Source organism: Lepidochelys olivacea (genome assembly GCF_965140295.1).
Source record: "Lepidochelys olivacea isolate rLepOli2 genome assembly, chromosome: 1".
In the NCBI taxonomy this organism is placed as follows: domain Eukaryota; kingdom Metazoa; phylum Chordata; order Testudines; family Cheloniidae; genus Lepidochelys; species Lepidochelys olivacea.
In genome coordinates this window covers 265,522,440-265,549,817 of record NC_140411.1, presented here as the reverse complement: position 1 = coordinate 265,549,817, position 27,378 = coordinate 265,522,440, and the positions used below count along the sequence as shown (strand labels likewise).

At 45.2% G+C, this 27,378-nt stretch overlaps 2 protein-coding genes, 1 long non-coding RNA gene and 1 pseudogene across 4 annotated transcripts; 2 read left to right on the top strand and 2 right to left on the bottom strand.

Moving 5' to 3' along the window:
• Window positions 1-1,323: 1,323 nt before the first annotated feature.
• Window positions 1,324-7,336, top strand: LOC311525325. The gene is made up of 3 exons (XR_014712758.1): window positions 1,324-1,412; window positions 3,782-3,962; window positions 5,235-7,336. It is a non-coding gene; the product is annotated as an uncharacterized lncRNA (long non-coding RNA).
• A 987-nt stretch (window positions 7,337-8,323) lies between these two features.
• On the bottom strand, window positions 8,324-8,782 carry LOC311525318 (histone H2A.J). Its single transcript, XM_084637371.1, has one exon. It carries the CDS (start codon window positions 8,749-8,751, stop codon window positions 8,362-8,364), a length of 390 nt encoding a protein of 129 aa, XP_084493497.1. The 5' UTR covers window positions 8,752-8,782; the 3' UTR covers window positions 8,324-8,361.
• Window positions 8,783-10,605: 1,823 nt separating this feature from the next.
• On the bottom strand, window positions 10,606-10,958 carry LOC311514799 (histone H4). Its single transcript, XM_084617486.1, has one exon. The coding sequence runs from the start codon at window positions 10,920-10,922 to the stop codon at window positions 10,611-10,613; it is 312 nt and encodes a 103-aa protein (XP_084473612.1). The 5' UTR covers window positions 10,923-10,958; the 3' UTR covers window positions 10,606-10,610.
• Window positions 10,959-21,538: 10,580 nt separating this feature from the next.
• On the top strand, window positions 21,539-22,256 carry LOC311518891 (histone H1.01 pseudogene; annotated as a pseudogene). The gene has a single exon. The product of its transcript is annotated as a histone H1.01 pseudogene (transcript).
• The last annotated feature ends 5,122 nt before the right edge of the window (window positions 22,257-27,378 follow it).

The following is a 27,378-nucleotide window of genomic DNA, read 5'->3' as shown; positions in this document are numbered from 1 at the left end:
AGCACAGGCCACATGGCAAAAGACTATAAAAGGCAGCTGCATCATCTCCATTTTGTCTTCATTCCTGCTTCTTACCTCTGAAACAAAGGATTGAATGACCCATCATCATAAACTGTGGATGTACTATACTACAGAGAGTTGATTTGAGCCTGCAGTTTATTCTGCCACTGCTACAAGCCTGAACCAAGACCTTTGCCATTACTGTATGTAATTAATTCCATTTAACCAATTTTAATTCTCATTTATATTTCTTTCTGTTTATGAATAAACCTTTAGATTCTAAAGGATTGGTAACAGTGTGATTTGTGGGTAAGATCTAACTGGTATATTGACCTGAGTCTGGGACTTGGTCCTTTGGGATCGGGAGATCTTTTTTCTTTTACTGGGGTATTGGTTTTCATAACCATTCATCCCCATAATGAGTGGCACTGGTGGTGATACTGGGAAACTGGACTGTCTGAGGAAATTGCTTGTATGAATTCTGGTTAGCCAGTGGGATAAAACCAAAGTCCTCTCTGGCTGGTTTGGTGTGCCTTAGTAGTGGAACCCCAGTTCCACTGGCTGAACCCCAGCCTTGGGCTGTGACTGCCCTGCTCTAAGCAATTTGTCCTGAATTGATATTCTCAGTGGTGTCCCGCCAAAGGCCGCTTCATTACACAAGAATCAAGTGTGAACTCCTCAAGTGTTATAACAGCCTAACCATGGAGTCACAGACAGTTTCTTGGGTACTGAAGTCTATCTTTCCACCCAGTTCAGCTTGTTTTTGTGATAGATGGCCCCTTCCACCAAAACTCACAAGATTCGGGTTACTCCCAGTCCCAAAAGACCAATCATTTACCTCAGGGCAATTGTACCTTAGATCCCAGGAATGGGAAAACTACCTTATGAGAGGAGACTCAAAGAGCTTGGCTTGTTTAGCCTAACCAAAAGAAGGCTGAGGGGAGATATGATTGTTCTCTATAAATACATCAGAGGGATAAATACCAAAGAGGGAGAGGAGTTGTTGAAGTTAATTACCAATGTGGAAACAAGAACAAATGGATACAAACTGGCCATCAACAAGTTTAGACTTGAAATTAGATGAAGGTTTCTGGAGAAGTGCGGGTAAAACACACAGCTGGTGTGATAAATAAAAGGGACGGGGGTGGCTCCCTTTTATGGGCACCCAGCCAGCCAGATAGATATCAAATTCCTCTTAGTAGTTGTTCTCAACTTGCTTTACCTGTAAAGGGTTAAAAAGTCTCCCTTCATAGGTAAAAGGAAGGGAGTGGGCACCTGACTAGAAGAGCCAATGGGAAGGCTAGAACTTTTCAAAATGAGGGAAAAAAACCTTCCCCTTGGTCTGTCTGTTGTTGTTCTCCAGGAGAAGCAGAGACAGAGCTGGAACTACGCTGTAAGAAGCTTGGAGCCAGGTATGAAAAATCATCTAAATTATACCTAGAAACTACTCACTTGAAACCCCCAGATATGTAAGTAGATCAGGAAATATCCAGGAAAACACGATTCGGTTTATTTTTTTATGTCTTGTGGACTCCTCTGTGCTAACCCCAAATGCTTTTGTTTTGCTTGTAACCTTTAACCTGGACTGCAGGAAGGTTATTCCTGATGCTTAATTTTTGTAAGTGGGTTTTTTAAATCTAGCAATAGCCTGAGTTTTTAAATGTATTTTTTTGTTTAAAAAAATTTACCTTTTTTAAGAACAGCACTGGATTTTGTGTCCTAAGAAGTTTGTGCATGTTCTTTAATTAGCTGGTGGCAACAGCTGATTTCCTTTGTTTTCTTTCTCAGCTCTTCCCTGGAGGGAGGGTGAAAGGGCTTGAGGGTACCCCATGGGAAGGAATTCCCAACTGTGCCTTCCTGGGTTCTCAAAGGGGTTTTTGCACTTGGGTGGGGGCAGCATCTACCCATCCAAGATCAGCGAAAATCTGTGACCTTGGGAGTTTAATACAAGCCTGGAGTGGCCAGTGTTAATTTTTAGAATCCTTGCTGGCCCCCACCTTCTGCACTCGAAGTACCAGAGTGAGGAATCAGACTTGACAGCTGGCTTCAGGACCGAGCTTGATAAGTTTATGGAGGGTATGGATGATGAGACTGCCTCCTATGGCGTGTAAGCAATCTGTAAGTGGCAGCAGCAAAGCTCCAATGGCCAGTGATGGGGCAGTAGATGGGGAGGGCTCTGAGTTTCTACAGAGAATTCTTTCCCAGGTATCTGCCTGGCGGGTCTTACCCACATGCTAAGGATCTAACCGATCACCGGATTTGGGTTGGGGAAGGAATTTTCCTGGAGATGAGATTGGCAGAGACCCTGGGGATGTTTTGCCTTCCTCTGCAGCCTGGGTCTCTTTCCAGTTTAATCTAGTGTAAATGGTGGATTTGCTGTAACCTGAGGTGTTTCAATCATGCTCCTAGGCATGGGCAGCTGGTGGAGGCACACTTTGGGAAGGTTGGCCCCTAGCTCAGCCCCTTCTGCCCGCTCCCCTCCCCCACCCGGAGGAGCCCCGAGTCCCTCCCCTCCACCCCCCAGCTGGAGAAGCCTTGGGCAGGCGGGCTGGCTGGCAGCCTGAGACCCCCTCCCCTACCTGCCTGGAGGTGTCCCAAGCCCCCACTTGCTCAGAGGAGCCCCGAGCCAGCCATGCCACACCTCCCCTCCCCAGACCCCAAATTGCTGCAGGGAAAAGCATCTTGGACTCGTCTCCTCCGGCAGAAGCTTTTGCTATGCCCCATGCAGCTTCCAGGGCAGCTGAGGAGGCCGTATTTGCTATTTAGTTTCCCGGGTTCATCCGTAATCTCTCTGGAGTCTAGGGAGATTACTGATGAACCTGGGAAGCTGAATAGCACATACCACCTTCTCAGCCACCCCAAAACCTGCATGGGGGCATAATAAAACAAAACCTTCCCCCCGCTAAACCCCACAACCGGGTGTCCAGCAGCCACTCCAGGGGAGGCTGAGCCTTCCCATGCCCATTATACCCACCACCCATAATCTGAGGATTTCAGTAACTCAGCCAGAGGTGAGGGGGTCCATTACAGGAGTGGTGGGTGAGGTTCTGTGGCCTGCAGTGCTCATGAGGTGAGACTAGATGATCAAGATAGTCCCTTCTGGTGTTAAAGTCTATGAGATCCTACACCAAAGACAATACTTGTAGCCAATCCTACAATAAACTCTCCAAAAATGTATCAACTAAGAAAGAGAAATGAGAGAGATTTATGGGGAAGGGGATGTGGGAAAGCAGTGCTCTCAATACCAGGGGATGAGGGTTAATTTTCCACCCCGCTTAATCCGTCGCTCCAATACAAATGGGCTTCCATCCCCACAACTGAACCCAGATCACTCTGCTCTCAGCCAGGATCGGGGCACCTGCCCGGTTGGAATCCCCTGGGTGGGAAGAACACACCACCCCTTGTGCAAGGGGGTCCAGGACTGGGCTCAGTTCTCACCTCCTCCTGGTGCAGGTCTCCTGCTGGGGGAAGACCAGGCAGTGCCTCCTGCTGAGCCTGGCTGCTGCTGGGGGCTGTTGAGATCACAGGCACCATGGCGGGGTCAGCGCCCCCTGGCCAGAGTGTAGAGCCACCTCTCTGCCTGGTGCATCTTGCGCACCCTGCTCTGTCTGTTCCATGCACCTGCTCTACCTTCCCTGTAATGGCCCAGCCTGTAGCACCTGGTCCACTTCCCAGAGCCTCTCTCCTGCCCCAGTACCTAGCTCCCTCTGCCCCAAATTGCCCCCTGGCTGCATGGTCACCTCCCTTCTCCCTGACACCTCACCTCTCTCCTTGCTGCCAGCACTGTGGGAGCCCCCCAGGAAGCCAAGGAGATGCTGATGCTGGTGGAAGCGCTGCCAGGGGGTGGCATCCCCATCCCCAAAGGACTTTCAGCCCAGGATGCAGGAGCTCAGCTTGCACCAAAGCAACTCCTCCCCCACCCTGCCTTGGACTATCACGCAAGGCGTAGGCATATGTTTGGGGTGAGTGTTTGTGATGGGGTGTAGGTTGGGGAGTGCATGGGGTAATAAGCAGGGCTGGTCAGGATGAGGGGGTGCATGGGGGATAGGTGGGGCTGAGGGTGCATGTGCTGTGTGTGGGATGGGTTGGTGAATGGGAGAAATAGGCAGGGTTTGGTCATTTGGGTGTATAGGATAGGGGATGTATCAGTGCTTAATTTGTGCCAGAACTTTCTGGAGCTGAGCCCCAGCACCTCTTTCATTAGAAATTAAGCACTTCTGGTCTGCCTTTTCACCTTGCTCTAGACCACAGAACAAATGTATATTTTCTTGGTGTGCGATGAAGCACATCCTCCATGTTTTCCCTGCCTGTCCTTCCTGAACAAACTATACCCCAGAGCCATCCCTAGGGGATTGCGAGTCGGGGTGACTGCTCCAGGCCCCGAGCTTTGCGGGGCCCTGTGGGCCGGCGTAGTTGGCCGGTGCCACATGGGCGATGGGTGAACTGCTGGCTGGGGGAGGCTACTCCTAGCCCCGCCCCTTCCACCTGAGGGAGAGCGCGCCGGGAGGGAGAGCGTGCAGTGGTGCCGTTGCAGCCTCCCCCACCCTGGGAAGTTGGGCGGCATGGCCCCAGCCCCAGCCCCCTGGAGCCCAGTGGCACAACTGAAGCAGGACCCTGGGGGAGGGGGAGGGGGAGGGGGAGAGCAGCATGTGGATGGGGACATGTCTGGCTGTTTAGGGAGTCACCGCCTCTCCCAGCCTCCCCAACCCACCCCCGATGCAATCAGTCCTGGAATGACATCATTCCATGCCTGGCCCTGCCTCTACCAATATTCTAGTCATGAGATGTATCCCACTAAGTCTCTGCAATGCCAGTGAAGTCATACATTTTCTTTGTGTACTAAGACTTCCAGTTCTTCCTGTTTATTCCCTATACTCCTAGCATTTGTACACAGACACCTAAGATGTAGAACAGATTCCCCAGCCATTTTTCCTCTTGTTGTTCCTATGAGCCTATTGTAATTCTCCATTTTCCAGCTCTCTGGCAAGGTCACCTTTTTTTATACCTGTGAGTTTTTTTCACCTGGCCCCTTTGAACTTATTTCGAAGCCCTCCTCACCAGGTAGGAGATTTGGTATTCCAAGATATATCTGAGGAAGTGAGCTGTAGCTCACGAAAGCTTATGCTCTAATAAATTGGTTAGTCTCTAAGGTGCCACAAGTCCTCCTTTTCTTTTTGCGAATACAGACTAACACGGCTGCTACTCTGAAACAAGATATTATTCTTCCTTGTCAGGTGGACCTCATCTCTTCCCAGCAATCCTTCTTCCTGGCACAACGTCCCATGCTTCAGGAAGCCAAAGTCTTCCTGTCAACACCATCTTCACAGCCATACATTCATACCAGGAGATATATTTTTCCCCTTCCTGGGCCCCTTCCTTCAACCACAGGCTGGATGAGACCACCACTTGAATCCCTCACTTCTTCACCTTAGATCCCAGAGCCTAGTAATCACTGCTTATCTCAGGGTCATGCCAGGCAATACCATTAGTCCCCAGGTAAATAAGCAGAATGGGGTAGCGATCAGAGGGCTGGATGAGACTCAGCAACCTTTCCATAACACCTCAGATGTGGGCTTCAGGCAAGCAGTACACCTCCCATGACATCACATCAGGCCACCAGATGTACACCTCTTTCCCTCTCAGAAGGGAGTCCTCAACCACCACCACCACCACTTGTCGTCTCCTCTTGGATATGGTAGCAGTGAGCCTCCCAGCCTGGGGGGCAGTTGGCTCCTCCTCCTCAGCTATTGGGGTCTGCTTCTCTCCTCCTGTTGCCAGTACAGCATAACAGTTCTTGACCTTGGTGGATGGAGGACCAGAGTGGGGGTGGAGCGCATCCCACTGCCTGAGGGTCCAGCTATCAGTCTCCTCCCTCCAGAGCAGCCCAAAGCAATATCCAATATTTCATTGGAAGACCAAGACTCAGAGGATCCACCAGACTCCTTGATATTTTGTTCAAATGATTAATCATCTCTGTTAAAAAAAATGTATTTTATTTCTAATTATAATTTGACTGGTTTCAGTTTTCTACCATTGGCTTTGGGCCCGGCTTGTCAGGACGTTCCCTGTAGAACTGGTTTTTACTAGGTCAGGGACAAGGAAATGGGCAGCAGGTTCCCAGGAGCCTCCATCAGGGCGATAGCCCTCCCAGTGTATAAGGTAATAGAATTGGCCTTGCTGCAGTTTGTAATCAAGAATAGCATGCACTATGCATTCCTCATGACCCTGTATCTTGACTGGTGGCAGACGCTGTTAGGCCTGGTCGAGGAACTGGTCCTATATATAAGGCTTCAAAATGATATGTGGAACACTGACTATATTTTGAGGGGCTTGGAGAGTTGAAGTTTGAAGGCGACAGCGTTCATCTGCTGACATGTCCAAAAGGAGAGGAGGAATTGGTTATCCAGCTTGTGGGAAGGTCTATTTGTGTGTAAGTGTCTCACAACAATTGAGTTGAGTAACAAATAGTAGCAGTAGCAGGTTGTCCTCCTATATGAGGACCAGTCCCCTATAGACACACCACAGGTCATCCTCACTTTGCTCATTAGTCACATTTTGATTGGTTTGAAGATTGAGAGGCATGGAGAAGATGGCCTTGGAAATTCAAACTGATGTCTTGAGGCTCTACAATTATCTAGGACAGGAGGGTGCATAACTAGAAAGTAGCACTTGTGCTGAAAGTTTGTAACTTTTCATAAAGGTTATTTATAGTTGTCTCACAGTTCCCCACCCCTCTCCTCCCTTTTTCTGTGTATCAGTGAATGTGGCAGCATACGAGAAAAGAGGTAAGTGAGGAAGTCCACAAGAATGAATATGTTAGATCCAGAAATCATGATGTATAAACATTTATCTTATGTTTCACATTTGAAATTTCTTGGGTAAAGTGAAGGTTAACACACACCAAAAGGTTGCACATTTATTAAAAATAAAGCAAAATTGTTTTTATTTACTCCTCCCCTCCCCCCCACTTGTCAGGCTCCAAATTGTGTCAGACTATATTTTAAACATGTTTAAAATCTGGTCTGCCACTTGCTATCTGTTTGTTCAGAACCTAGCATTATACGGCCTGCACCTGATTTAGATACCTGGGGGTCCCCTCAAGGTAAAAGGGGGGTGGGGATTATATAAATAACTAATACTAGAAAATATTTATTAAAACGTTTCCCAGTAATTAGACTTCAGATATAGCAAATGTACCTTGTATAACTGATTTTCTACTGAAAAGTTCCAGTCCTTTCTCCATGGGGAAAATCAAGTAGTATTCCAATAGAAATTAAAATAAGCCTATTGTGAAACTGACAGAGGTGAACAATGGGGCATTTAAGTATTTATGATTAAATATATATTTATTATTCCTGCTGTTTTGTTGTATGATGGTCTTTATTTCTTGGCTGTTATTAGTAAATATTGAACAGTAAAACAGGTTTTTATATCATTTTCAAGTTCTGCAACTTAAAAAAGAATGTCCATCAGATGGCAGTAAGGGATAAGAAATGAGAGAATGAAATACATGCCACAGTTTAGCAGAACCCCTTCTGATTATTTTGATCTATAGTTTTCAAAGATCCGCAAATTCTTAAATAATTTGTACAGTGTAGCCTTTGAGTTGACACCTGCACGTACAGCATTGTCTTCTAAATACTGCACTCTGTTTTCATATAAGCAATTCAGAAGCCCCTTCTCAACATTAAGTAAATAAAATCTGCCTATCGGTTTAGATGAATGAGTCTCTTTCCTTGAAATGGCAAAGGGGTCTGGTTTTCTGAGCGACTAGAGATTTGTCTGCAGACTTTCAAACCAAGTCACACTACTTCCTGTATGTACTGCAAAAGGCATAGTAGTAATGTAATTCTTTCCCTAGTTTGAAAAGCCCGCGCAAGGATTGCCCAGTACCAACCCTCCTTTTTTACTTCTTCAGTGAGTTACCTAGACGCATGAGACCTCTATTCTCGTACATTTGACAATAACCTATAAAGGAGAAGGTTGGATGGGAGCTTGAGAGCTGTAAATACTGACTTCCTGTTGCAAGTTGTGCCGTGGAAAAATGATAGTTATGCATCAAATTTTCCACATCATCTTCAGCCAAAGTTATTCTCTCCCCCTCCCGTACGTTTAAGTGCGTGTGTGAACGGGACGTAATTTACACATCCCAATTTAACCCACCGCTAGGTTGAGGGCAAAATCCTGTCCCCGCTGATATCAGTTAATTGTTTTGTTTGTTTGATTTTTGTTACGCTGATTTTTGTGAGAGGAGGATTTCACCTTTTGAAGATAATCAAACCCTTTTTTGACTTTGTGGGTGGCTCTGAAAAGAGCCTTTAGGTTAGTTTTAAAATCGAAGTATTTATTTCTCAGTCAGCTTTACTTGCTCTTTGCCTTGTGGCTCTCGGTTTTCTTGGGCAGCAGCACGGCCTGGATATTGGGCAGGACACCCCCTTGAGCGATCGTGACTTTCCCCAGCAGCTTGTTGAGCTCCTCGTCGTTTCGGATGGCGAGCTGCAGGTGACGGGGGATGATCCTGGTTTTCTTGTTGTCCCGCGCCGCGTTGCCAGCCAGCTCCAGAATCTCAGCGGTCAGATACTCCAGCACCGCAGCCATATAGACCGGGGCGCCAGCGCCCACCCGCTCCGCATAATTGCCTTTGCGAAGCAAGCGGTGCACACGGCCCACCGGGAACTGCAGCCCAGCCCGCGAGGAGCGAGACTTCGCCTTAGCCCGCACCTTACCTCCCTGCTTTCCTCTGCCCGACATTTGCGATTCACGTTCTGCCTAAGACCCTTTACTCAGGAAAAGAAATGCAAAGTAAACCAAGGGACAGCCAGCAGCCGCCCTTATATTGCTTCCGTTTTCAGAGTCAAACGATTTGTGATAGGCTGGAGACTTGCCTTGTCTGAACAGCCAATGGGGAAGCGGATCTAACTGTGACCATTGGTGAAGCAGAATATGCCTGTTGGAAAGGGGGTGGCTTTTGCATCTCATCGAATTAAAAAAAAGAGGGGGGGGGGCTCGGCACCATTTTTCCACGTTATTGCTGACTGAATATCAAGGGAGTTTTCTTTGTGTATTTACAGATTAGAAATGTCTGTAAGGGGTCTTGTACTTTGGTGCTCAGTGACGTGACCACTCATTGAAGGTGCTCTTACTTCTAATTTAGTTTCTTAGAGGTAAATTTATCAAATAAATTAATTTAAACAAAACCCTAGCCCTCTACCTTCGAGACTATCTTGCGGAGATAATTAAATCAGGACACTGATAAATGGACCAACTATTGATTTAACAGTAAGGATAGATGTAGTCAGAAAGACTGGCTAAAGTGAGTATTCCATAACAGCAGTGCACTCAGTTTACAGAAAGACACACAAGAGCATATCTGTAAATATCCAGTGGGTGAGAAATAAGTCTGCAGATGAATGGGGGAATTGAGATGTAATGCATAATGATCATTCTCCCACAGCGGGACTTTTAACAGGAACAGTCAGTATTTGTACATGCATCTCACGTTCCCCACACAACTTTCTTACACAGATTGTTGTCAGATTTACGAGAATAAAGGTCTTCAAATGACTGGTACACCTGTTGGAAAGTCAAATAGAAAATCCCCGAGACGTAGTTTTGTACCGAACTAGTATTCAAAACCTCCCCCTCCTCCTCCAACCGAGCAAAGGGGATTAGGGATCTCTCCTTGAAGGGGTTAAAAGGACGGTTTGTCACTGGGCAATCCTTGCACAGCGCGGGCTTTTCAAACGCCCACAAGGTTTATAATTGACTAATCCTTGCACAGCGCGGGCTTTTCAAATGCAGGAAGTTGTTTTTAAACTGCGCCCAGAAACCAGATAGAGAACGGATTTTTGCTTCTAAAATTGCCAACATTTCCTCCCGCTTCCCTCCCTCCCTCTCTCTCTCTCTCTTCTCGGAGACGTAGGCCGATATGCGTTTACACAGTAATCTTATGGCTATTGTAGATCAGTCCCCTAACAGCAGTATTTATACGGAAGGAATGATTGGCTCCCGCACTAATCCTCTTTAACTGTTTTACAAAATGCATCTTCCTAATAGATTTGATATAGTATCTCAAAATAATATTAGCAATTGTTAGGTGTTTTTTTAATGCCCCCATAATGCTGCTTTCTAGAAAATGCGCTCGACTCTTCCTTGTAAATCCACCTTCCTGTACCTCTGCGACTGCTGGAGGAACTGGCCAGAGACTGCGTCTGAGAACACCATCTACAGCTAAATGCTGCTAACCAAATACCTTCAATACTTTAAAACTATTACTTCTATATTCTAAACCAAATATGAATTAACACAAAAGGTAGGAGTCCAGTTAAGGTTTGCGGTGTGTTCCCTGAGGCACTGTTTTACTTGTGGTTTTCAGACCTTCATGATTGAACCCCGCTCCTCTACGTGAGTGAGCAGTGAAACAGAGGCGTATCTATACAATTTGTCTAATAGAGTGACAAACATGTTGCTTAGATAAAAAAATTCAGTACAAAGTATTTTTTTCCTCGCTCATCTTCCTTCCCATGCTGATTAGACTGATCCAGCTCTTACTGTGAAAGTATGGGTGGCTCTGAAAAGAGCCGTTGTTAATTATACGTGGGGAAAAAAACTCAACCACCAAATCCGTACAGAGTGCGGCCCTGGCGTTTCAGAGCATAAACCACATCCATGGCTGTGACCGTCTTACGCTTGGCATGTTCAGTGTAAGTAACAGCATCGCGGATCACGTTCTCTAAAAACACCTTCAACACGCCACGCGTCTCTTCGTAAATCAGTCCCGAAATACGTTTTACTCCCCCACGGCGCGCCAAACGACGAATAGCCGGCTTTGTAATACCTTGGATATTATCACGAAGAACCTTCCGATGGCGTTTAGCGCCCCCCTTCCCAAGTCCCTTACCACCTTTACCACGTCCAGACATAACTACCTCAGTACTACTTCACACAATGAAAAAAATACAAACTGCTTTATTTGTGAATATGTAACCGTATGTGGGCTCATCTCCTTATATACAACTGAAACCGACCTAATTGAAAACTGCAAAGAGGCGGTTCTATTCTAGTGGTCTTCCCTTTCCTTCCCCCACTGACCTCTGTACAATGCTCATTTAGAAGAGAAGAGCGGGAGAGCATTCCCCTCCCCCACCCTCCTCCCGCTCACCGTTGGCAGCAGACTGCTTCTTTTAAAATTCAGAAATCTTTTGAGTACAGATATATACATTTATTTCTGTAGTATTTCCTGAAATTTTGTACTTTTATACATTACTAAATCCTACCTAATTATTGGAATCCCAGATTTTCCAGCAATACTGGTCCTTTTAAACTCCTTAAAATAAGAGCCACATTCAAAATGTGCTTTTTTTTATCACTGGTGTATTTTCACTGCTGGAGGATCTTCCAGAAAAAGTGTTTCACACCATGGGCTATTTCTTTTGAAAATGTTCCTTAGATTTTTAAAAAAGTTGCAGTGTGCAGCAAAATGTGGCCAATCAGATTTCCTGACACATCTTTCACTTTTCTTATACCCCACATTCACTGCCATTTTCCAAAGCATGCATAAAGACGGTTAATGTGATAAGTACGCCTTAATTTCAGCCAAAGGATGTGCTAAAATGGCATTTATTACCACTTCCAGAATCTGACATTCCATTAGTTATGTATAGAAAATTGGGGAATATGTGAGCGTTACCTGTTTCTAACCCTTTTCTATATTCTCAGTGACCTCTAGCACCTGCCATCTGCACTGGAATTCACACAGGCCCAGGTACCCTTTCTCTCTCCTTTCTGATGCACTATTGGACAATTGGTCTGAAATCAACAAGATTAAATGCAATATCGATATGTGCAAGGTACTACCCTTAGGAAGGAAAAATAGTGTACAACTACAAAATGGGGATTAACTGTCTAGGTCAGGGGTGGGCAAACTTTTTGGCCCAAGGGCCACATTGGGGTTGCAAAACTGTATGGAGGGCTGGATAGGGAAGGCTGTGCCTCCCCAAACAGCCTGGCCCCTGACCATTATCCGCCCCCTCCCACTTCCTATCCAACCCCCCTGCTCCTTGTCCCCTAACCACCCCCCCGGGACCCCAGTTCCTATCCAACCCCCCTGCTCCCAGTCCCCCAATCCCTATCCACACCCCTGACAGGCCCCCCAGGACCCCACGCCTATCCAACCCTTGTTCCCCATCCCCTGACCGTCACGCCCCCTGCAAAACCTCTGCCCCATCCAACCGCTTCCTGTCTCCTGACCGCCCCCTGGGACTCCCCGCCCCTTATCCAACCCACCGGCGCCAGCCCCCTTACCGTGCCGCTCAGAGCAGCATGTCTGGCAGCCACACCACCCAGCCAGAGCTGGACACGCTGCCACTCTGCTCGGCAGGAGCGCACAGCTCCTCTGCCCAGAGCAAGATCCGCGCTGCAGCGTGGCTGCAGGGGAAGAGGGACAGTGAGGGAGGGGCCGTGGGCTAGCCTCCCTGGCCAGGAGCTCAAGGGCCAGGCAGGATGGTCCCACGGGCCGGATGTGGTCCGCGGGGCGTAGTTTGCCCACCTCTGGTCTAGGATGTAGTACTGCTAGAAATGATCTGGGAGTTAGAGTGGAATACAAATTGAATGAGAGTCAACAATGTGATGCAGTTATGAAAAAGGCAATATTCTAGGATGTATTAACAGGTGTGTTGCATGCAAGACACGGGAGACAATTGTCCCACTTTACTGAGCACAGGTGAGGCCTCAGCTGGAATACTACATTCAGTTTTAGGCAACACACTTTATGAAAGATGTGGACAAACTGGAGAGACCAGAGGAGAGTAACAAAAATAATAAAAGGTTTAGAAACCTGACTAACTGGGCGCAGACTCACCGGCAGTGCCTCCTGCTGGTTGTCCTTAGGAATTAGCGTTCCAGCCTCCAGAGTGCCCTCTTCAGGCCGGCATCTCGCCTTGCTGCTGGCTCCCATGTCCCTCCCAGGACCCCGGTGCCCCTGTCTTGGGTGCTACCCCCTGGCACTACCCCACGGTTCTGGGTCTCCCCCTTCCAGGGGAACCCCCCACCCACTAGCCCTACCTTGCCTCAGTCATAGGCTCCTGCCAGTCACCAGCTAGCCCCCACACCCTGGGGCAGACTAAAGTATGAGCCACTCATCACCGGCAAGGTTGGGTTTGGACCTGCTGCCTCTGCCTACCCGTGGCTGCCCCCTGCAACCCTCATACATAATAGGATTTACCAGGCCCTCAGCCTGGGGCTTCCCTAGGCCGGAGCACCCAGGCTCCCTTGGCCTTTCCCCAGCCCTGCGCCAAACTAGGTGTCCTGCTCGGCACCTTGCAGCCAGACCCTTCTCCCTCGAAAGAAAGAAAGAAAGTCTTTTTGAGCATCTGGCTCACAGCCTTTATAAAGCCAGCTGGGCCCTGATTGGGGCGTGGCCCACATCTGCCTCCACTTCCCCCAATCGGCCGGGGTTTTGCTCCCTTCCCCAGCTCCAGCCCTCTGCAGGGCTTTTCCAACCCCTTCAGGGCTGGAGTGGGTGCTCACCCCACTACACTGACCTATGAAGAAATGTTGAAAAAAAGTAGGAATTAAGATCAATTGTTCTCCATGTCCACTAAAGGTAGGACAAGAAGTAATGCGCTTAATCTGAAGCCAGGGCGATTTAGATTAGAAATTAGGAAACTTTCTAACTATAAGGGTAGTTAAGATTCAGAATAGGCTTCCAAGGGAGATTGCGGAATCCCCATCATTGGAGGATTTTAAGAACGGGATAGACAAACAGCTGTCAAGGATGGTCTAGGTTTACTTGGTTCTGCCACAGTGCAGAGCTAGCTCAACTTGATGACCTCTCAGCCCTACTTTTCTATGATTCTATTGCTCTGGGTCATTCCAGCAGTCTGGTGGTACATGACGCAGTGTACTACAAGGCTTAGTTAAAACTAACCAAAGACAGGATTTTCTTTGGGACTCGGCCCATTGCTCAGAAAAGGCAGAATTAAGATTTGGGGGGTGAGGAGAGGTGTTAGATATTGCCTTAATTGTATTTCCTGATTTTAGTGTTTGGGAGCATATTGGATTTTAGCAAAGGCCTAAAATGGTGGATTTGGCTAACCTTTTCTCACACGTCAATGAGAACATGTTGATATCAGTAGTTCACACACTGTGTATACAGTTAAGGGAGTCATTCTTTACACTGCAGGGAGCATGTGACACACACTGACGTTCTGGAACTGTGCATACTAGTTCCTGAAGTTTTTACTTTATGTTTGAAATTTTGAGGGCGGGGGAGGAGAGTATGGATGTGTGTATCTAGGTTAAGGAACAGGAACCCCCTCCCCTGTAACCGTATCTTTACTGTAAAGAGGCAGTGGACTTGATCTGTGTGGTTATTGACAATCTTGGACTACAAAACACAGCTGTCTTTAAAAGGCTGTATCTGGAGTACAGCTTTGCAGACACAGCTTCAAAATGTGTAAAGCTGAAAAATGAATACAAAAGACACAGAGATAAGCTTAAAGCTTCCAAATGCATTGGCTAAAAAATTGTGCCACACTGGGGAAAAAGGTGAAAAGTTTACAATCCCAGAATTTAGAAGCTAGTGAAGCCTTAGGAAATGTCCTATTCCAAAATGAAAAATGGAAGCTGAGTGATTTAAGGAAGGGGATGTGACGTTAAATGGAGTTTTGTACAGATTATGAACACTACAGAGAGAAAAAGTTAGACAGTCGGGACAAGTGCAAGTATTAAATTGTTAAAAAATGTTAGTATTAAAGGGAATGTTGATGACTCTTTTTTTACAAAAAAGGCATGTTGAGAGAAGGACTATCTACTAAGATCAATAGAAAAATAAAGTAACGTAGCCACTAATATTGCTGTCAGAAAAAGAACAGTTTAAGTGTAGCAGCAATGGTACCTATATTGAAGCTGGATGAAACTTAGAAAAGAATAAGGAAATCAAAGCGGTCTCAATACAGAATATTTCTAACATACAGCAGTTAACAGAGCCACCACCCCCAAAGTTATCTCAGCTGTGAAAAATGTATTCAAAGCCAACGTATAACATTAAAATTGCAGTTTACAAATGTAAACGTCTTAATTTAGGGAAGGCCCAATGAAAACTGAAAAGGTATTTTGATGGCCAAGTCTCTGGCGTGGAGCATGAAGTAGGAGATCAGGTGCTTGTACAGTATGTCTCAGAGAAAAAGCCTTTTCCCAAATCCATTTTGGAGGGTCCCTGCTATGTAATGGATAAGGCTAGTCCATCAGTATACCTGGTTCAGGTAAAGGATGAAAAATGGGTGGTGAGTCGATGGTTGCATGCAATACAGCTGAACCTGTACAGAGGGAGGGACAGAAAGGAATCTACTGATGTAAAAAAAGGGAAGCAAGAATAATTGTTTTCTTTTTCAGATGTTGATTAACATGGGAGGCATAATATGAATTACGTTGGGATCCATGGAATTCAGGATACAGAAGAGAAACAATGAGGGGACAGTGCATGAGGGGGAGAATACCACCCTAGCCTTACGGTTCCCAGGTAGTCATGCAAAAAAGCCTACAATGTTCTGGTACAGACTGGACTGCAGCCAAGGTGGAAGATCCTAACAGCTCTCAGGAGCAGGGACTTGGAATGGGGGACCTAGTGGGGTGGTGTGTTTAAATGGGATGGTAATGGCTAACCTAACCACACAGTTAACACTGTTGGGAAATATTACAATTATATTAGTAAATCATTGAACTACCGCCCATGAATCCACTACCATGCCAGGAAAGTGACTGAGACTTTGACCTTTTTTTCTGAATGTGATTAAGGACTTGCAGAGTACCACTCCCACTCCTGAACATACTGGAGTAACAATGTCTACTACTCTAGAATTGAAGGAAGATAATGAACCATGTCCAGAAATGGAACCATGACCTGATGATGGACTAGTGATAAATTGTGAACATCAGATTATGAGTAATAACACACAGTAACAAGTGATACCTATAGTATTGAATGTATCCGATTTTACATTACCACAGCAGCTCTGTCATGTGAAATATTTGCACGTCTAAATGCAAATGATATAAGAAGTCGGGTAAAAATTCAGACAGCCAATGGATGGGATTGAATTCAAGGAAATTTGGTGGCCTGAGAAGGGAAAGAGTCAGGGGAAGAGAAATTAAAAAAAAGATATGGAAACTGTACTAAGGGTCGGGGCATTGGGAACATCAGCATGGAATCACAATATTGTGGGAGGAAAATTAGAGCATGAGAGTTCAATTGTAAAACCTGTTACAATTAAATAAACAATGGAATGAGGATATAGGGGAGAATTTAAAGGGTGTTCAGGATGCTAGGATAACAGGACAGATGTTTAGAGAAGTGGAAGCAGCACTCAATAAACTAGGAAAAATCATGAACCATCATAATCTGTCAAAGGCAAAGTACCTGTTTGTGTTTCTTAACACAGGCGCTTCAAGTTGGAGTAAATGAAATTGAGCATGGGGAAATACATGGGTTCATAAGAAATAAGCTGCTAGAACAATAGACAAAAATAAAAGGAGTAGATTGGAGCAGGGATGCTACTCAGGAATCCATTATGCTCAGAAAAGGTGCATGTTTGATGAAACATGGATAATTCCTTGGGTACTAGCAGTACCAGTGGTCACAGGTCTAAGTGATGCATTAAGAGTGTATAGTGTCCAGCCTATAGATAAGTTGGAACCTACCATGGCAGGTTACATCTTTAAGGTATATGTCATTCCTCCTTGGATACTAGTAAGGACAGGTGGGGGAGTCTGGAAATCCCCAAATACCTCATGTTGTTCAAAGAGCCAAGGTACCTAATATGTCATTGTGATGAACTGCATTGCCAGTTTGTGGATTCTCCTTCGATGAAGAAAAAAATCACACAGTACAGCTGAGGCAATGGGGACAAGGTCAAGTCAAGATTGCGAAGGCTGGAGAAGACAAATATTGTGCAATCTCTTGAGTTGGACATTTCCAATTTGTCCACATCTTTCTTGAAATGTGGCACCCAGAACTGGACACAATACTCCAGTTGAGGCCTAATCAGAGCTGAGTAGAGTGGAAGAATTACTTCTCGTGTCTTGCTTACAATACTCCTGCTAATATATCGCAGAATGATGTTTGCTTTTTTTTGCAACAGCGTTACACTGTTGACTCATATTTAGCTTGTGATCCACTATAACCCCCAGATCCCTTTCTCCAGTACTTCTTCCTAGGCAGTCATTTCCCAATTTGTACGTGTGCAGCTGATTGTTCCTTCCTAAGTGGAGTAATTTGCATTTGTCCTTATTGAATTTCATCCTATTTACTACAGACCATTTCTTCAATTTGTCCAGATCATTTTGAATTTTAATCCTATCTTCCAAAGCACTTGCAACCCCTCCCAGCTTGGTATCATCCTCAAACTTTATTAAGTGTACTCTGTATGCCATTATCTAAGTAATTGATGAAGATATTGAACAGAACTGGACCCAGAATCGATCTCTGCGGGACCCCATTCATTATGCCTTTCCAGCATGACTCTGAACCACTGATAACTACTCTCTGGGAACGATTTTCCAACCAGGTATGCACCCACCTTATAGTAGCTACATCTAGCTTGTATTTCCCTAGTTTGTTTATGAGGTCATGAGAGACAGTATCAAAAGCCTTACTAAAGTCAAGATCTACTGCATCCCCCCATCCACAAGGCTTGCTACACTGTCAAAGAAAGCTATCAGGTTGGTTTGACACAATTTGTTCTTGACAAATCCATGCTGACTGTTATTTATCACCTTATTATCTTTTAGGTGTTTGCAAATTGATTGCTTTATTATTTGCTCTGTTATCTTTCCAGGTACAGAAGTTAAGCTGACTGGTCTGTAATTCCCTGGGTTGTCCTTATTTCCTTTTTTATAGATGGGCACTATATTTGCCCTTTTCCAGTCTTCTGAGTAGATGTCCAAAACATTTGTTGACCTGAAGACAGGAGAGTCAAAATATTCAAAGCAACATAGATACACTGTGGAATACCTCATAGTGGAAGTTAGTGCACTATATTGGGGAACATCCATGGATACGCATGATATCAACAGGCTTTGTAATTGTGCAAGCCATCCTAGTAGTGGTGTTAATTGCATTTATTTGGAAGGTTAGGAACATGGTTAGGTAGTGGGGAAAGAGAATAATGTCTATGAAATACAGGCTTTGATGAAGCTTTAGAAAGGATTCTATGGCTTCATGATGGGAAGTGTTGAGGCTGATGATATATTTAGGCTTGACAGAATCCTGCAGTGAATTTTAAGAGTCTGTTCTGACAACATTTAACAGCGTAAGCATAAATAGAACTGTGCATGTGTAAGAAATTGCAGAGTAATCATGTTTGTGAGAAAAAGAAATGACAAAGTAACTAAAAAGATGCAGAAGACCAGCTTGAACACTAAACCTGTACTGACAGAGGAGAGTTAACATGAAAATATGTGTAAGAAAGGGTAACAAAAAGCTGTAAATAAGTAAGTTATAAGTAAGTTTGTTTAACAAAGGGAGGTTAAAGCTGTATTGGCCTGTGCTGGAGGTGACTGTGATTAGATCAGCCTGATGAACTTTCCACTTCTAAGTAAGTGATCACCACTTGCTGAGTGTTTTGCCTAAATAAAAGATTTGTTAGACCCATCTGCTGAGTAAGTGAATCTCAATCCAACACACAGATGTTCAAGTTTAGGTGCATTTGACATTTAGAGATAAGAGGCACTGGCAGTCAACATAAACTCTGTATTAACCAAGATTTTGGGTAGTGAGTTTTCCTTGATTTTTGAGGAAGTGGTGGCAGAGAGGGGGAAATGATGATAGAGACAACTATGGGAGGGCATGAAGGATCCTTGTGGGTTTACTTTAGCCTCCCCCTGCACCAGCTTTGGGCTTCTCCTGCATCTTGCCCTCTGCCCCCAGTAAAAGTGCAGAGGCCAAGGTGAAAAGGGAATCTGGTAACTGAAGGGTTATGAGGAACAGATCAAGCAGCTGAAGACAAGGCAAACCCCAGATTCTTTATTCCTTTTTGGAGGCTGGGAAGGGGAAAAGAACTGTGCACAATCCATGGAGATAAATGCATTCTGATACAACACCTCCGAGAAGGGTGAACTGCTCGGTTCATCTCCAAACTTGTTTTCATCCACCCCTCAAAGTAAAATTATCCCCCCACAGTATTTGTGGAATACCAGTTTTCAATACAAATGTCCTATGTACATGGATATTAGAACAATAGGAATATTGAAATCAGGTCCATATTGGAGGAGTAGAATAAAAGAACACCTTACACAAATGATCCCACAATTATGAAACAAATCTGCCACGGACCCTGATGCATCACACTTATTTTCAAGTCTCTGGATTATAGAGGAATTTGAATATTAAATCATCTTCTTAGTGGAAGGGCTGTATATGAGGAACTTTTTGACTGAATGACCCTCAACATTTGTATAACGGAGTGTACCTCTGCTCCTCTTTTGCTATACACCTATATTCAAGAAAATATTACTATGCATGTGGATTTTGAACATTGGGGGTATATCATCACCCACTGATCAAATAACCCCAACTTTGCCACACAATTTTTACCTGAGGCATTGTTCCATCATGCCAATTTCTAAGGCAATTTACCTATACATTTGGACTTTATAGAATTTTGATATGTGCAAACATCTCATTTTGGATATGTTATATCTCAGGAATCCCTTGGCTGAATGAATCTGAATTTGCTTTATATAGGCTACCCAAATCCTGTTGAATGCCTGTGCACAACCCTTCATCAGTCAGCTACCCGGTCTTGCCGCCTCCTGGCCACTCCATGCCCCTGGGTCTACTGCATAGGGATGGGGCTCTGCACTCCAATAGGGAACATGGGAGCCTGTACAACAGTCACAGGTGAAAGACACCTAATGAGAATGAATGAAAACAAACAAGAGCTCTGATGTGTGAAGTTCTCAATTCATCACCATGAATGTTCTCATCTCTTCCCCTGTCCCAGTGCCTGGGTGTATGTGTCATATACTGCATCATATACAGTATTTGAGAAAGAGAGTCATTTTAAGGAACATACTAAAATAAACTTGGGGATTCATTAGGATATAGCTATTGTTATTTCTAACAAATATTTTTTGAGCCTTGCTCACATCACAATGTGTGTAGGGTGGAAAACAAAACACAAAGACAAAAAAACCCTCTGACATTATTACCAGAATCTTCCCTGGATATTTAAGTAGACACTTGCTTATTAGCTGTTACAGGCTAATCAAATAGTATATGATGCCTTAATTTTATCTTTCACATTATATTATCTTCTGTCACAGAATCAGCTTCTTTCTGCTTTTTTAGGAGATGATTTGTGGGCTAGTTTTCACCAGCTTAAACCCAAGATCATCACAAGAAGTGAGAACTGTTATTCTGGAATGCAAAGAGAACAAAAAGTTTCATTCCTTTGTTGTGAGTGCAAAGTAGGTTACAGATAATTCAGTCCTTTTCTGAAGTGATTGGCTCTGAGAAGGTACACAGAGAGAGAGATTTAAAGTTCCCTTTAGCTGTTAAAAAGGCATCAAAATGAGTCGTATTATATTAGTGCTACAGAACATATACAACAGTCTCCTGCAATTCAGACAACTAAATAAAGTGTTATCATTAATTATACGCTTTAAAGAAGCCACCTTTATATAACATTAAATAGAAGAAAATAATTTATTAACTGAATTTTCATCTCTAGATAATGGTATCCCTATAGTTTATGTTTATACTACATCGTACCTTAATTGTTGTTTTAATCAATAATGCTGTAAAAAGAGACTAAAATACAAAACACTGTTTAGCAAATTACTTGCTTGATACATTTTAAAAAGTTACTTTTTAAGGGAAAATACAAATAACATTAAAATTACTTTGAAACTGTAAAATAGGCTAGTGTGCTTATCTTCAGTCGGAATATCTGAAAAGGCAAAATATAACAATTATTTGCATAAATGTTCAGAGCATAAACATTCTTTTATAAGTATTTAAAAAGTCCTTCATGATTTTGTTTGTGGCACTATTTCAGCGGAATTAAAGGATTGTAGGAGGTAAAAGACATTGTTAAGGGAGCCAATTCTTATTCTGTTTTCAAAACTCAGGGACAAGTTTGTGTTACTTCCTTCTCTTCAAAATTAATTTACACTGAGGAAATCCATTCATATACTTAGTTTTATATTCTGACTTGGAGAAAACGCCCTAAAGAATAATATTTCATTGTGAATGTAATTCTATTGACAACTGTACCATTTTCATTTGTAAGCATAAACAAGTTACCCTCTCCCCAGGTCTCTCTAGCTTCAGGTTCCAGAGTTTATGGGCTCTTCTTTAACTCATCTTTATATTCTACAACTGAAAACTCTGTAGACTAAAAAATACCTTGTTTCCTCTTTACCCAGCTAAGAAACTGAGCGATTTGGTAGCAGATATTATCTAAAAAATGAACTTTTTAATTACAAAGAAACACAAATTGAACTGCTAGGCCTTTTGCAATGAAATTGGACGGGCTCTTTAACTCACCAATAAGACCTCAGTTCATCTCTAAAAATACCAGGCAGCTGATCTGCTACAGTTTGTTTCTGTCCCAGACTGTCAGATACTCTGCCAGTATGTTAGAAACGGCACCTATTGCATCTCCCCGTGTCACTGCTCCTGGGGAGAAATCCCTCGCCAAAAAAACGAAGTCAGGAGAAGGCACCAAAGCTCACAAACCCTCGGGTCCCAGCGTGACCGAGCTGATCACCAAGGCGGTGTCCGCTTCCAAGGAGCGCAAAGGGCTCTCCTTGGCCGCTCTTAAGAAGGCTCTGGCCGCCGGAGGGTACGATGTGGAGAAAAACAACAGCCGCATCAAGCTGGGACTAAAGAGCCTGGTGAGCAAGGGCACCTTGGTGCAGACCAAAGGCACCGGCGCATCCGGCTCCTTCAAACTCAGCAAAAAGCCTGATGTGACCAAGGAAAAGACGCCGAAAAAAAAAAGGCAGCGGCAAAGCCTAAGAAACCCGCCAGCGCCTCCAAGAAACCAAAAAAGGCTGCGGCCGTGAAAAAGAGCCCGAAAATAACCAAGAAAGCAGCAGGTGCCGCAGCCAAGAAAGCGGCCAAGAGCCCCAAAAAGCTTACAGCCGCTAAGCCCACGAAAGTACCTAAGAGCCCGAGTAAAGCCAAAGCGGTGAAGGCCAAGTTTGTCAAGCCGAGTAAACTTAAAGTAGCGAAGGCGGCCCCCAAGAAGTGAAACTGATTAAAGAGGAAAGGAATCGTCTCAGCCAAACAAACCCAACGGCTCTTTTAAGAGCCACCCATCCCTTCCCAAAAGGAGCTGAAATGTCGGGATCACTTACTTAATAACCTAACCGTGTCTCTCTTGAAGGGCAGAAATTCCCTTCTCAGATGGCAACAGAAGAGGACAGATACACGGCTCTGGGAAAGCGTATTATCCTACCTGCTCCATATCAGCTTTAGTCCCGCGCTCTCGGAGCAAAACAGTCTGAAATGCTAAATGTTTAGTGATCTATAGACAAAAGTCTCTTTTCTGACCTGGAAGGAGCGGGAATAGGGATTAGAGCCGTAGTTAGTTTGAAAAACCCGCACTTTTATTTTCTTTAACAGTAATTTAACAGTATCATAAGAGGGGGAGGGATGGATTAGAATCTATATGAACTCACACTGCCCCTCCTTGAGAAGATTAATGGCTACAAAATTATTCCCCCCAGGAAATCTATTTGTTTTCCAGTCAGATTTGTGGGCTATTTTGAACTCTACGTTCTTTTAAATCGGCATCCAAGCAGTGGGTAGGGGAACGCTGCTCGTTGTTATTACCCTTTTGCTATAATATACTTTTCATATAGATTCTAATCCATTCCCCACTCTTATGATACTTCTGAATTACTGTTTCCAGAGATAAACCAGGAATAAATAAAATTTCTTTTGTAGTTGTTTCACTTTTCTCAGACAGTCAGATAATTTCAGCTCTTGCTTGTTAAACTCCTCGTCTTTACGGCCGGCGAGCTGCCAATGGCCGGGAATGAGTCTGGCTTTCTTGTCCCGAGCAGCATTCCCAGCCAACTGGAGAATCTCAGCGGTCAGATACTCCAGCACCGCAGCCATATAGACCGGGACTCTGGCACCTACCCGCTCCGCATAGCGACCTTTCTGAAGCAGACGGTATACACGGCCCACTGGAAACTGCAGCCCAAGAGCCCGTACTTTACCTCCCTGCTTGTCGCGGCCCGACATTATGACGCAAAAACTATTAAATGCGCCTCACTCAAAAAAAAAGTGTGTGTGTGTGGGGGGGGGGGGAGGGAGAATAACGTTTTCACACATTGCTTTTATATCTCTTCTCTTTTTACAATAAAACGGCTTATGATAGGCTAAAATGTTCACAGATCTGTCAACGTGCCTTGGGGATGAGGATCTACCTTTAACCAATGGTGAGGTCGGATGGGAAAGTTTTTATATGTCTAACAGCCAATAGTTAACCAAGAAAAGCAGTCCGCTAATTTGCGTTAATAGTGGGGCGGGAACTATTATTCTCTTGTTTTTGTGGTTCAACTAAAAAGAGAGGATTACTTTTAGGACCCTCCGTCTGTAACGCAGGAACATAACTCATTTTACACGTTCCATGTAGTGCAAGACACTCATCAAATTTCAAAGCCCCCTGCCTAAAAGACATTTTGATACGCATAAATTACGTTATATGAGATATCGAAACTATGTTGATTGCACGCTTGACCACTGGTATTTAACGTTCCCGCAGCAAGCTTCTTATGGGAACATTGATTAAAGGTGTTCTTCCCCCTTATTTGGTTTATGAACTATGCTTATAAATAAAAGCGTGCACACCTTGATGGCTGCGACTTTGAGCCCTGGTCTACACTAGGACTTTAGGTCTAATTTAGCGGTGTTAAATTGATATAAACCTGCACCCGTCCACATGATGAAGCCCTTTTTTCGACTTAAAGGGCTCTTAAAATTGATTTCCTTACTCCACCCCTGACAAGTGGAGTAGCGCTTAAATGGGCCTTGCCGGGTTGAATTTGGGGTACTGTGGACACAATTGGATGGTATTGGCCTCTGGGAGCTATCCCAAAGTGCTCCATTTTGACCGCTCTGGACAGCACTCTCAATTCAGATGCACTGGCCAGGTAGACAGGAGAAGGCCCACAAACTTTTGAATCTCATTTCCTGTTTGGCCAGCGTGGCAAGCTGCAGGTGACCATGCAGAGCTCATCAGCAGAGGTGACCATGTTGGAGTCCCAGAATCGCAAAAGAGCTCCAGCATGGACTGAAGGGGAGGTACGGGATCTGATCGCTGTATGGGGAGAGGAATCTGTGCTATCAGAACTCCGTTCCAGTTTTCGAAATGCCAAAATATTTGTCAAAATCTCCCAGGGTATGAAGGACAGAGGCCATAACAGGGACCTGAAGCAGTGCCACGTGAAACTTAAGGAGCTGAGGCAAGCCTACCAGAAAACCAGAGAGGCGAACGGCCACTCTGGGTCAGAGCCCCAAACATGCCGCTTCTATGATGAGCTGCATGCCATTTTAGGGGATTCAGCCACCACTACCTCAGCCGTGTTGTTTGACTCCTTCAGTGGAGATGGAGGCAACACAGAAGCAGGTTTTGGGGACTAAGAAGATGAGGAGGAGGTTGTAGATAGCTCACAGCAAGCAAGCGGAGAAACCGGTTTTCCCAACAGCCAGGAACTGTTTCTCACCCTGGACTTGGAGCCAGTACCCCCCGAACCCACCCAAGGCTGCCTCCTGGACCCGGCAGGTGGAGAAGGGACCTCCAGTGAGTGTACCTTTTAAAATACTATACATGATTTAAAAGCAAGCATGTGAAAGGATTAATTTGCTCTGGCATTCGCAGCTCTCCTGGATGTACTCCCAGAGCCTTTGCAAAAGGTTTCTGGGGAGGGCAGCCTTATTGCGTCCTTCATGGTAGGGCACTTTACCACACCAGGCCAGTAGCACATACTCGGGAATCATTGTACAATAAAGCATTCCAGTGTATGTTTGCTGGCGTTCAAACAACATCCGTTCTTTATCTCTCTGTGTTACCCTCAGGAGAGTGAGATATCAGTCATGGTCACCTGGTTGAAATAGGGTGCTTTTCTTCAGGGGACACTCAGAGGTGCCCGTTCCTGCTGGGCTGTTTGCCTGCGGCTGAACAGAAATGTTCCCCACTCTTAGTCACGGGGAGGGGGAAGGATTAAGGGGGTAGCCACACGGTGGGAGGAGGCAAAATGCGACCTTGTAACGAAAGCCATGTGCTATGTATGTAATGTTAACAGCAAGGTTTACCCTGAAAGAGTCTAGCCGCTGTTTTATAAAATGTGTCTTTTTTAAATACCGCTGTCCCTTTTTTTTTTAACTCCACCAGCTGCATGTGTTTCAATGATCACAGGAACTTCTCCTTCCCAGAGGCTAGTGAAGATTAGAAAGAAAAAAAACTGCACTCGTGATGAAATGTTCTCTGAGCTCATGCTGTCCTCCCACACTGACAGAGCACAGACGAATGCGTGGAGGCAAATAATGTCAGAGTGCAGGAAAGCACAAAATGACCGGGAGGAGAGGTGGCGGGCTGAAGAGAGTAAGTGGCGGGCTGAAGACGGGGCTGAAGCTCAAATGAGGTGGCAGCGTGATGAGAGGAGGCAGGATTCAATGCTGAGGCTGCTGGAGGATCAAACCAATATGCTCCAGTGTATGGTTGAGCTGCAGCAAAGGCAGCTGAAGCACAGACTGACGCTACAGCCCCTTTGTAACCGACCACCTCCTCCCCAAGTTCCATAGCCTCCTCACCCAGATGCCCAAGAACGCGGTGGAGAGGCTCCGGCCAACCAGCCACTCCACCCCAGAGGATTGCCCAAAAAACTGAAGGCTAGCATTCAATAAATTTTAAAGTTGTAAACTTTTAAAGTGCTGTGTGGCATTTTCCTTCCCTCCTCCTGGGCTACCTTGGTAGTCATCTCCCTATTTGTGTGATGAATGTATAAAGAATGCATGAATGTGAAGCAACAATGACTTTATTGCCTCTGCAAGCAGTGATTGAAGGGACGAGAGGAGGGGGTTAGCTTAGAGGGAAGTAGAGTGAACCAAGGGGCGGTGTGTTTCATCATGGAGAAACAAACAGAGCTTTCACACCGTAGCCTGTCCAGTCATGAAACTGGCTTTCAAAGCTTCTCTGATGCGCACCGCACCCTCCTGTGCTCTTCTAACCGCCCTGGTGTCTGGCTGTGCGAAACCAGCAGCCAGGCCATTTGCCTCAACCTCCCACCCCGCCATAAACGTCTCCCCCTTACTCTCACAGATGTTGCGGAGTGCACAGCAAGCAGTAATAACAGTGGGAACATTAGTTTCGCTGAGGTCTAAGCGAGTCAGTAAACTGCGCCAGCGCGCCTTTAAACGTCCAAATGCACATTCTACCACCATTCTGCACTTGCTCAGCCTGCAGCTGAACAGCTCCTGACTACTGTCCAGGCTGCCTGTGTACGGCTTCATGAGCCATGGCATTAAGGGGTAGGCTGGGTCCCCAAGGATACATATAGGCATTTCAACATCCTCAACAGTTATTTTCTGGTCTGGGAATAAAGTCCCTTCGTGCAGATTTTGAAACAGACCAGAGTTTCTGAAGATGCAAGCGTCATGTACCTTTCCCGGCCATCCCACGTTGATGTTGGTGAAACGTCCCTTGAGACCCACCAGAGCTTGCAGCACTCTTGAAAAGTACCCCTTGCGGTTTATGTACTCGGCGGCTTGGTGCTCCGGTGCCAATATAGGGATATGGGTTCCGTCTATGGCCCCACCACAGTAAGGGAATACCATTGCAGCAAAGCCATCCACTATGACCTGCACATTTCCCAGGGTCACTACCCTTGATATCAGCAGATCTTTGATTGCGTGGGCTACTTGCATCACAGCAGCCCCAACAGTAGATTTGCCCACTCCAAATTGATTCCCAACTGACCGGTAGCTGTCCGGCGTTGCAAGCTTCCACAGAGCTATTGCCACTCGCTTCTCAACTGTGAGGGCTGCTCTCATCTTGGTATTCATGCACCTCAGGGCAGGGGAAAGCAAGTCACAAAGTTCCATGAAAGTGCCCTTATGCATTCGAAAGTTTCGCAGCCACTGGGAATCGTCCCAGACCTTCAACACTATGAGGTCCCACCAGTCTGTGCTTGTTTCCCGAGCCCAGAGTCAGCGTTCCACCGCATGAACCTGCCCCATTAGCACCATGATGCATGCATTGGCAGGGACCATGCTTTCAGAGAAATCTGTGTCCATGTCCTGATCACTCACGTGACCGCGCTGACATTGCCTCGTCACCCGGTATCGCTCTGCCAGGTTCTGGT

Bases quoted from the DNA above. Each gene is read 5' to 3' on its own strand.
- LOC311525318 (XM_084637371.1), bottom strand. From the start codon at position 8,751: ATGTCGGGCAGAGGAAAGCAGGGAGGTAAGGTGCGGGCTAAGGCGAAG.
- LOC311514799 (XM_084617486.1), bottom strand. From the start codon at position 10,922: ATGTCTGGACGTGGTAAAGGTGGTAAGGGACTTGGGAAGGGGGGCGCT.